Source organism: Salvelinus namaycush, chromosome 32, assembly GCF_016432855.1.
Source record: "Salvelinus namaycush isolate Seneca chromosome 32, SaNama_1.0, whole genome shotgun sequence".
In the NCBI taxonomy this organism is placed as follows: Eukaryota; Metazoa; Chordata; class Actinopteri; order Salmoniformes; family Salmonidae; genus Salvelinus; species Salvelinus namaycush.
The window spans coordinates 8,734,427-8,745,704 of NC_052338.1; the positions used below are offsets into that span (position 1 = coordinate 8,734,427).

At 41.5% G+C, this 11,278-nt stretch overlaps 1 protein-coding gene across 1 annotated transcript; it reads right to left on the minus strand.

The window, feature by feature from the left end:
* Positions 1-7,909: 7,909 nt before the first annotated feature.
* LOC120026799 (proteasome subunit beta type-8-like) lies at positions 7,910-9,306 on the minus strand. The gene is made up of 4 exons (XM_038971515.1): positions 9,206-9,306; positions 8,671-8,800; positions 8,272-8,476; positions 7,910-7,953 (listed from the first exon to the last, which is right to left on the minus strand). The coding sequence occupies exons 1-4, from the start codon at positions 9,292-9,294 to the stop codon at positions 7,910-7,912; spliced, it is 468 nt and encodes a 155-aa protein (XP_038827443.1). The 5' UTR covers positions 9,295-9,306.
* Between the last annotated feature and the right edge of the window lie 1,972 nt (positions 9,307-11,278).

The following is an 11,278-nucleotide window of genomic DNA, read 5'->3' on the forward strand; positions in this document are numbered from 1 at the left end:
TAAAAATGAAGAAAAACCCTTGAATGTGTAGGTGTGTCCAAACTTTTGACTGGTACTGTATATATATATATTTTTTATATTTATTTTTAACTTGTTTTGCATGTTATTTTGGCAATCATACATGTCACATCGGTTTGCAAACAATGTAAAATAAAAAATAATTGAGTTAATAAAGCCGCATACAAACATGGTTTCTTTTTTGCTTTCTTGAGTAAGCCGGCTCCAAAATAGCTCAGTGCTTTCTGTGGTGGTGGGGCAGCCAGTGGAAAATACAGAGCATAGGGGTTGGTAATGTTCTCTAGTTGCGTAGTGATTGGCTAGTGTTCTGTCACTCATGGGGACACTACGCCACCGCAAAATCTATGGGGAGAGCTCGAAAATTCAAGACCCTTGGGTGCTGCCATAGATTTACATTAGAAGTTTCCATCCAAGAAGGCTCAAGGTCATTGGCCACAGATAACATTACATCAAATCACGTTATATCTACTGTGGCTTTGATTGGACTGATCAGGTCAACATCATACTTTCTAAATCTTAGCTAGTAAACTAGTCAAGTAGTCATCATCATGGATCAAGTTGACAATCTAATGGCAAATCCTTGTCATATGAACAGAAATTATAGATAAAACGTATCGGTGCTCATTGGACATAAACATTACACAACAAGTTAGAAGTCGCAAATTCAACAATGAGTGGTTTGGAAGGAATCAGTGGATAACTAAAAGCTTTGCAAAGCAATCACTAGCCTGCTATTCAGTGGAGAGGGTGTGGTCCAAGTCTGGGTTTAAGGGTCTCTTATCCAAACTTAAAAGGATACACATTCACTCTCAACACACTATGGGCCAGAAAAGGTTGAATACATTGGCCATGCTGTCAATCTAGCATGGCCTCTGCCGTGTTCAAAACAACTGAAAACTCGGAACTGGGAAATCTGAGACTTCAGTGAGTTCAAGACAACTGGGAACTCGTAAAAAAATGAGCTTGTTTGATGACAACATTTGCCCTCAAGAAAGACCGCTGCGCCACCTTCCTGTTCAAGTGAGCACAGCACAACAAGGTGAGTCCAAAAATGTATTGTATGCTGCTGCATAAATTATGTAATTTGCCAGGGATATATGTATACTGTAGCTAAGAAGGTATGTTGTGTGGTAAGCTGTTAGTAGCCCATAATTTTATTTCATTTTTTATTTTATTCATCTTTATTTAACCAGGTAAGTTAGTTGAGAACAAGTTCTTATTTACAACTGCGACCTGGCCAAGATAAAGCAAAGCAGTGTGACACAAACAACAACACAGAGTTACACATGGAATAAACAAGCGTACAGTCAATAACACAATAGGAGAAAAAAAAATCTGTATACAGTGTGTGCAAATGGTGTGAGGAGGTAAGGCAATAACTAGGTCATAGTAGCGAGGTAATTACAATTTAGCAAATTAACACTGGAGTGATAGATGAGCAGATGGTGATGTGCAAGTAAAAACACTGGTGTGCAAAAGAGCAGAAAAGTAAATAAAAACAATATGGGGATGAGGTAGGTAGATTGGGTGGGCTATTTACAGATGGGCTATGTACTGTACGGCTGCAGCGATCGGTTAGCTGCTCAGATAGCTGATGTTTAAAGTTAGTGAGGGAAATATAAGTTTCCAGCTTCAGTGATTTTTGCAATTTGTTCCAGTCATTGGCAGCAGAGAACTGGAAGGAAAGGCGGCCAAAGGAGGTGTTGGCTTTGGGGATGACCAGTGAGATATACCTGCCGGAGCGCGTGCTACGGGTGGGTGTTGTTATTGTGACCAGTGAGCTAAGGCGGAGCTTTACCTAGCATAGACTATAGATGACCGGAGCCAGTGGGTCTGGCGACGAATATGTAGCGAGGGCCAGCCGACTAGAGCATACAGGTCGCAGTGGTGGGTGGTATAAGGGGCTTTGGTGACAAAACGGATGGCACTGTCATAGACTGCATCCAGTTTGCTGAGTAGAGTATTGGAAGCTATTTTGTAAATGACATCGCCGAAGTCAAGGATCAGTAGGATAGTCAGTTTTACGAGGGTATGTTTGGCGGCGTGAATGAAGGATGCTTTGTTGCGAAATAGGAAGCCGATTCTAGATTTGATTTTGGATTGGAGATGTTTAATATGAGTCTGGAAGGAGAGTTTACAGTCTAGCCAGACACCTAGGTATTTGTAGTTGTCCACATATTCTTAGTCAGAACTGTCCAGAGAAGTGATGCTAGTCGGGCGGGCGGGTGCCGGCAGCGAACGGTTGAAAAGCATGCACTTGGTTTTACTAGCGTTTAAGAGCAGTTGGAGGCCACGGAAGGAGTGTTGTATGGCATTGAAGCTCGTTTGGAGGTTAGTTAACACAGTGTCCAAGAAGGGCCAGATGTATACAGAATGGTGTCGTCTGCGTAGAGGTGGATCAGGGAATCACCCGCAGCAAGAGCGACATCGTTGATATATACAGAGAAAAGAGTCGGCCCGAGAATTGAACCCTGTGGTACCCCCATAGAGACTGCCAGAGGTCCGGACAACATTTGATTTGAGACACTGAACTCTGTCTGAGAAGTAGTTGGCGAGGCAGTCAATTGAGAAATCAAGGCTGTTGAGTCTGCCGATAAGAATACGGTGATTGACAGAGTCGAAAGCCTTGGCCAGGTCGATGAAGACGGCTGCACAGTACTGTCTTTTATCGATGGCAGTTATGATATCGTTTAGTACCTTGAGCGTGGCTGAGGTGCACCCGTGAGCAGCTCGTAAACCGGATTGCACAGCGGAGAAGGTATGGTGGGATTCGAAATGGTCAGTGATCTGTTTATTAACTTGGCTTTCGAAAGACTTTAGAAAGGCAGGGCAGGATGGATATAGGTCTATAACAGTTTGGGTCTAGAGTGCCACCCCCCTTTGAAGAGGGGGATGACCGCGGCAGCTTTCCAATCTTTAGGGATCTCGGACGATACGAAAGAGAGGTTGAACAGAGTGGTAATAGGGGTTGCAACAATGGCGCCGAATTATTTTAGAAAGAGAGGGTCCAGATTGTCTAGCCCAGCTGATTTGTACGGGTCCAGGTTTTGCAGCTCTTTCAGAACATCAGCTATCTGGATTTGGGTGAAGGAGAAGCTGGGGAGCCTTGGGCAAGTAGCTGCGGGGGTTGCGGAGCTGTTGGCCGGGGTTGGGGTAGCCAGAAGGAAAGCATGGCCAGCCATAGAGAAATGCTTATTGAAATTCTTGATCATCGTGGATTTATCGGTGGTGACAGTGTTTCCTAGCCTCAATGCAGTGGGCAGCTGGGAGGAGGTGCTCTTATTCTCCATGGACTTTACAGTGTCCCAAAACTTTTTGGAGTTAGGGCTACAGGATGCAAATTTCAGTTTGAAAAAGCTAGCCTTTGCTTTCCTGACTGACTGCGTGTATTGATTCCTGACTTCCCTGAAAAGTTGCATATCGCGGGGACTATTCGATGCTAGTGCAGTCCGCCACAGGATGTTTTTGTGCTGATTGAGGGCAGTCAGGCCTGGATTGAACCAAGGGCTATATCTGTTCTTAGTTCTACATTTTTTGAAAGGGGCATGCTTATTTAAGATGGTGAGGAAATTACTTTTGAAGAACGACCAGGCATCCTCGACTGACGGGATGAGGTCAATATCCTTCCAGGATACCCCGGCCAGGTCGATTAGAAAGGCCTGCTCGTTGTGCCACCAGAGACTCTGGGTTCGAGCCCAGGCTCTGTCGCAGCCGGCCGCGACCGGCTGGGGCGACGCACAATTGGCCCAGCGTCGTTTGGGTTAGGGAGGGTTTGGCCGGCAGGGATATCCTTGTCTCATCGCGGACTAGCGACTCCTGTGGCAGGCCGGGCGCAGTGCACGCTGACCAGGTCGCTAGGTGTACGGTGTTTCCTCCGACACATTGGTGCGGCTGGCTTCCGGGTTGGATGTGCGCTGTGTTAAGAAGCAGTGCGGCTTGGTTGGGTTGTGTTTTGGAGGACGCATGGCTCTCGACCTTTGCCTCTCCCGAGTCCGTGCGGGAGTTGTAGCGATGAGACAAGACAGTAACTACCAGCAATTGGATACCACGGAATTGGGGAGAATAAGGGGGTAAAATATTAATATTTTAAAAAAGGGGAAAAAAGAAAGGGCTTCTCGCAGAAGTGTTTTAGGGAGCGTTTGACAGTGCTGAGGGGTGGTCGTTTGACCATAGTGGATGCAGGCAATGAGGCAGTGAATGCTGAGATCCTGTTTGAAAATAGCAGAGGTGTATTTGGAGGACAAGTTGGTCAGGATAATATCCATGAGGATGCCCATGTTTACGGATTTAGGGTTGTACCTGGTGGGTTCCTTGATAATTTGTGTGAGATTGAGGGCATCTTGCTTAGATTGTAGGAATGCCGGGGTGCTAAGCATATCCCAGTTTAGGTCGCCTAACAGAACAAACTCTGAAGATAGATGGGGGGCAATCAATTCAAATATGGTGTCCAGGGCACAGCTGGGAGCTGAAGGGGGTCTATAACAGGCAGCAACAGTGAGAGACTTATTTCTGGAGAGATACATTTTTTAAATTAGAAGCTCGAACTGTTTGGGCATAGACCTGGAAAGTATGCCTCACCCTAATAATTTGGTCCCTTCCACCCTCATAACTTAGGCCACTGTTCTGACTTGGTGGTGCACATGTAGCCTATAGCCTGTTTTAGAAAAATGTAATAATAAAATATTGTAAGAGCTTTCATTGTCTGCTTATATGACTTTATTTATCCTACGGTTCTGATTTGGTGTACAGGGAGCATACTGTAAGAACGGCCCATGTTCTGAATTCTGTCGCTGTACATTTCAAAAGTGCTGAACAATTAGTTATATTGACTACGTCCGTCCTAGCTCGCTTGTTAATGTCTTAATCGAAATTACAGATTGCCTTTTATCCGCTCGACGTTCCTTTATTCCATAGTTTGTACATCTCTATTGTCAGTAGAAACCACATTTGTTTAAGCAAGTCAGCCATATCAGCTATGTTTTAAAAAAAGGAAGTAAATGAGCCTGAATGAACTGTTTCGCTGCCTGACAAGGCTCCGCTGATAGCCAGGTGTAGCGGTGGTAAGGATTCCCTCCAAGGTGCTGAAAATAAATCTCTGCTGTTGGGACAGCTTTATGTAGGCCCTAACAGTTTGTGGGCACCGTTTGTCACCGTTATAGTGCAATTAATGTATTGTTTATTGTTGTGTTGTGTGGTGGCTTTGCAGCCATGCATCTCACTTTTTGTAATTTTTTTGCCCCAGCAAGATTTACATGCTAAAATCTCCACTATGCAAATATGCAAGTAACCACTTCACTGTACTGTTTACACCTTCTGTATCCTGTGCATGTGACAAATAAACTTAGATTTTATTTGATATAGTTTACCAGAGATGGTAATGTGAAGAACAACATGACCTGCACCAATGTCATATTAGGATATAGCCCAATAACTAGATAAAGTGTATTTTACCTGGAGTTTTTCCTTATTGTAGGCTACTACTTTTACCACGTTTAGTCTTGATCTTTACTACACTACTCACTGTTTAGCACATGACCTCACATGTGAATCCTTAAAGAGATGGGTGGGGCTAAGGCTTAAGAGGGTGTGAACAATGCTGAATGGGTGTAGATAAAGAAGAGCTCTCCAGTAGGTGCACCAAAATAATTCAAGCGCCATTTTCTCAAAAGTGGAGTTACAGGTTTATCAACTTTCAAAGCAGAATTACTTTCCGATTGTTCCTCAACTGCAGTTTATGATAAACAATTTTCTAGCTCTGAGTCTCTACTTTTATCCGATGTAAAAAAACACAATTTCAAATGTTGCTGCATAAGACCGAATGGAGGCGGTGAGTCACATATTAGAATCAATCAAACACCATCAAAGTGTGTTTCTGGAAAGGATTAGATTGTTGTGCGATGATAAATTAAGATTTTAACTTATATTATTCTACAAATAAAACGTAAAAGCTCGATTTTCCCCTAACTGAAGCTACCAAAACAATCACATTTAAAAGATATTGCTGTAAACTGGAAAAACATAATTATTTTGTTTGAATGTGTAGTGTAGCAACACGTGTAGGTTTTGGTGGTATAAGATACGGTAATTGTGTGACGTTAGAATTTTGCTCACATTGTTAACTTGTTTTAATTGTATGGCCATAAGCCTTCAAGGCCTATCCACATGTTCCATTTGTACATATGTATCTTGTACCAGAAGTGGCGGTATTTTTCAATTTTTCTTTCTTTTTGGGCTAGTAGGTTCTGTAGAATAAGTTGGCCAAGTTGAACAACTATTTTATTGCTTGTACTTTTTAGTGTTTGTACTTTGTCCATTATAGAAGCTCTACACATAAAGCAATGATCTACCAAATCTAATGCAAGTCCCGAAAACAGGATTGTAAATGTGATCCATTTAATCTGATCCACATAATCAAGCAGCCAAACAAGACAAATTAGAGACCAAATTCATGTATTCTGTAATACTGTTCTTACACTTGTCAATAAAGTCCACAATTTGAATGAAAGTGTCATACTGGACCTTTTAATAATGTTTTCAGTAAGATATTTTGTTCTAAACAGCAAAGGATTTGAATTGACACAATATAATTTGTATATGGTCTTAAGAAGGAATATATATTTTGGTGACCTGTATGGAAATTGATGGTGTGGCAGGTAGCCTAGCACTTAAGAGTGTTGGGTCAGCAAACAAAAGGTAAGTTGCTGGTTCGAATCCCACAGCTGAATAGGTGAAAAATCTGAAGATGTGTCCTTGAGCAAGGCACTTAACCCTAATTGGTCCTTTAAGTCACTGGATATAAGAGTCTCTGCTAAATGATGAACTGTAAATGTTTGAATAAAATGCTTCTTAAAAAAGGGTGAGAATCTCTGCACTGTCTCTTTTGTCCTGAACATTATCATATATAGAGACCAGAATAAGTCATGTTCAGTATCTTTACTTGTATGGAGGTCCACATCACTGCTGGTTTTCATTCTCTTCTAATCAGTGACTGATTCAGACCTGGAAAACCAGGTGAGTGAACTCTGGCCTATGAATCAATGATATTCATTGATCAAAAAACATCCAGGCAGAAAAGAGAGACTACTGTTGATACTGAATACTATTTTATGCAATGTAGTTGCTATAAGGGTTGAATGATCTTTTTATAATAAAATACTGGACCCTACAGTATACTCCCCATGTAACTACTGCACAGACTATTCATATCTACAGTGACTCATATATCAACCTGAGAAAATGAACATAATATGGTAGAAATAGGCTTCTTCAGGTTTTATGGCAAATGTATTCCTTAAGTGCCATTTTAAACCACGTCACTGTAAAACTTCCTTATATTACAACAATTTTGTTAGTAGAATTTGTACAATACACGCCAACACTAAATTGGAAATGTACAGTAGGGTGCCAACTAAAGGTACCTGGGCAAACACATCCGACTGGTTTGGGACATGTATTTGTGTTTCAGGAAACAGTTCGTTGGAGGCAGATAACACTAGATAACCCGATTAAGACTCTGAATTTGACTTCCTCCTAAAACATATGACTAAACGTCTTCAAGTCACAAAGTTATCAAGTGTTTTTAACAAGTCTCAACCGACTTTACAGAGAAAATAAAAATCAAGGTTTGTAGTATTGTATTAAACAATCCTACAAACCTTTTCCAATGACTGGCACGTAAATAACTGGTAGATTATCATACTGTATAAAAACACTGTTAGGCATGTAAGACCTTCCGGTTAAACAATCCAGAGAATGCAGTTTGAAAACGGTCTTTATTTGGAGCAGTGCTGGGATCAGTTGATAGAGAACACAGGGTTTCTGTGTGGATGTGGAAACTGATCTATGATCAGAACATGCCCTTCCTGTAGCGGTGGATCAGCTCTGACATGTCCTACTTACACACCTTTATCCAGCCGTCCTCCTGCATGTGGTACACTGGACAAACACAGACACAGTTACACATAAACACATTTTAAAGGTATTGTTTACATTTTATTTTTCTATGAATTCAGCATATGAATACTTTTTAATATGGATAAATCCTTATGAGAATAGATTATAATTGTATATTTAGTTATAATCTCTTGAATGGAATTCAAACCTGGAATTTACACAACAAACAAACAATATCTCAACATACATCAAACTCAATCCTGCACATATCTATAATTTACATGGTCTCACATGAACTGACTTAGTCAAGTCAAATGAATCGTTATATAATGAGTATAGGTTCAGAACAAGGTCACTCACAGTTGACCACTCCTCCAGAGTAGGCGTCTCTGTGCGTGGCGTGGGTGATGCCACGGCGGCCCAGCTCGTACGCCTCCTCTACCGTCATGTCCTCACGGTAGCCGCTGTCCATCACTCCGTACGCATAGCTGCTACCACAACCAGTAGAGAACATACGACCAGAGAGACGTGTGGCGTTATCATCCACGTAGTACAAACCAGGGCCCTGGACAGCAAGACACAAATAAATCAGTACTCATCAACAGACATGTGAACTGGAGACACTCCAATGGTACTCAAACATCTTGGGTAGCATCAGGATGAAAATGTAATCTATAAAATAAGGCTTTTAAATACGCATATGCACACACAAACACACACACACACACACACACACACACCACTCCACCCACCCTGTACCTTGTTGTCCCAGCCAACGATCATGCTGCCCATGGAGAGGCCCATGCCTCTGTATCCCAGCATCATGTTACACAGCAGCTTAGAGGCTGCAGACACTGAGATCCTCTGCTTGTTCCTCAGTTTGTACAGCCTGAGACACAAAGAGATGGTCAGTCACTGTATGAGACAAGGCGGTCAGAGTGCTGAAACACTGGTTTATTGCCAGATACATTTAAACACCCCAGAGACATGAAGGCATTAACGTGGCTTGGAAGCAGACCAAGAAGTTAAATACAGGAGAGGGCTAGTCTAGATAAGCATTATGGCCAAAACGTTAAGTAGATGTTAACTACAAAGTTACTGATTTATATGGTTGTGCTGTGCTTACTTTATCTCCCACGTATTTGTTTTGAGTGTATGGAAATTACATTTATTGGTACATTTCCTCTCCACTCTCCCTGGCCCTCCCCTTGCCCATAAACCTGATATATTATTTTATTAACACCATGTAACTGTATAACGGGACTCAATCCCACAGAGACGAACTCTAACAGACCTGCACTCCTTAGCCAGCAGTCTCTCCCAGTACTGGCAGTCAGCAGCACTGCCAGACATGGTTCCCAGCAGGTGAGGGTTGATCTCCATAATCTTGTTAGTTTCATTCAACGCTGTTTTGAAGATGAACAAAGACTTTATTACATCCCATCACAAATAGTCCTCATTTGCTCAAAGTTGTTGCTCATTCCTGACAATACATTAATCTAACAACTCTGATGAGATGGTAGGAACATCAATAAGAAAATATTAATGAAAAGTAGCCTATGCTGTCTATACAAGGCGAGATACAATTAAACAAAATATAACTCAAAACAAACAAAATTAAAACAATATTCAAGTTTTATTGTCACATGCACAAGAACAATTAAATGCATAACTTGCAAGCTCAACCCAACAGCGCAGTATTCAATATAAAAAAAGTATAACTAATAAAAATAATATATAATGAAGAAATAAGAAATTTGAAATAAGAGCGGAAACTATGCACAGGGTCAGTGCCAAAACCAAATGTGCAGGGATACTGGAGTAGTTTGAGGTAGATATGTACATATGGGGGGGATTAGGAGAAAGTGACTGGTAGCTGTATAAATTACAATAATAAAAGTAAACAGTATGCCAGCAACATAAGTGGTGTGTGTACTGTAAGTATGTGGGTGTTAGTGTGATTGTGTGCAAGAGTGTCAGTGTAGGCATGCTAGGCAGATATACATGTAAACAGGACTGAAAAGTGATTGGTAGCAGTAATATACTGTATAAATTCTAGTGGTTATATACTAGTGGAAATATATACATGTGAACAGGAGTAATAGTGACCAGTAGCAGGATAAAATAGATACTAATGGTAATGGCAATCAATAATCAATGAACAGCTGCGTAGTGGTAATAATAAATGTAAAGAATAATCATTTTAGCAGCAGTGTAGGTGTGAGGGGGAGCAGTAGTTGTTAGCCATTTAACAGTCTTATGGCCAGTGGATAACAGCTGTTTAGGAGTCTGTTGGTCTGGGTCTTTATTCACCTGTATCATCTGCTGGATGGGAGCGTTGAGAACAGTCCATTTCTCGGATGGCTGGAATCTTTTGCAATTTTTCAGGCCTTTCTCAGACACCGCCTGTCATGTACGTCCTGGAAGGCTGGGAGCTCACCCCCAGTGAGGTGCTGGGCCATCCGCACCAACCTCTGTAGGGCGGTGTAGTTGCCATACCAGACGGTGATACATCCAATCAGGATGCTCTTGATCGATCAGCTGTAAAAGTTCCTAATAATCAAAGGGGCCATACCAATTGTTGTAGCCTCCTGAGGGAGAATAGGCACCTCCATGCCTTTTTCGCTACTGTGCTAGTGTGAGACTACCCAGGGATGTGGACACCGAGGACCTTGAAGCTCATGAGCCTCTATAAATACACATACTGTACGTCCAGGGAATTTCTATAAATACATCACATTTTCTGATTATATTCCAATTGAATTGTGTCTTATACTCACATATACCATCAGAATCAATAGAAAGCAATGACAGGGTTCAATCTTTAATTACACAATAGAGCCCCTAATTACACAACACACAATTATCTGCATCCACATATACACACGCTCATGAACACAAGTCCTTTGAGTTCCTCTAGAGATTCATTCTCACACAGACAGTGTTTTAATTTGTCAATATTTGAATCGGTCTCATATTAAAATATCCTTTGTCAGATGATTCATTCCATTACACTCACCATCCCAGGTGTTTACACATTTTTCTTCACTTCCTGTATTTGAGAGAGGATAAGGATGAGCCCAATGTGTGTAAACTAACAAGAACAGACACAGGTAGTAATTGAAATACCTGGTTCAAAATCCACTAATACACAAAACATAATGTCATCATATTACATAGTAATCCAGGGGTTGGAGTTTTAACTAGAGGTACACAGCTTGAAAGAAAATAAATATTTGGACAAGACAGTGTTAGCTGGGAACTGAGTGTATAAACATTCTTAATATTGAGTTGCACCCCTTTTGCTCTCAGAACAGCCTCAATTTGTCGTGGCATGGACTCTACAAGGTGTCGAAAGCGTTCCACA

Excerpts from the sequence above, each read along its gene's own strand:
- LOC120026799 (XM_038971515.1), bottom strand. The coding sequence starts at position 9,294 with ATGGAGATCAACCCTCACCTGCTGGGAACCATGTCTGGCAGTGCTGCT. Across the intron at positions 8,801-9,205 it reads CTGCTGGCTAAGGAGTGCAG|GCTGTACAAACTGAGGAACA; the intron begins GTCTGTTAGAGT and ends TTTGTGTCTCAG. Across the intron at positions 7,954-8,271 it reads CTCTGGAGGAGTGGTCAACT|TGTACCACATGCAGGAGGAC; the intron begins GTGAGTGACCTT and ends GTGTTTGTCCAG.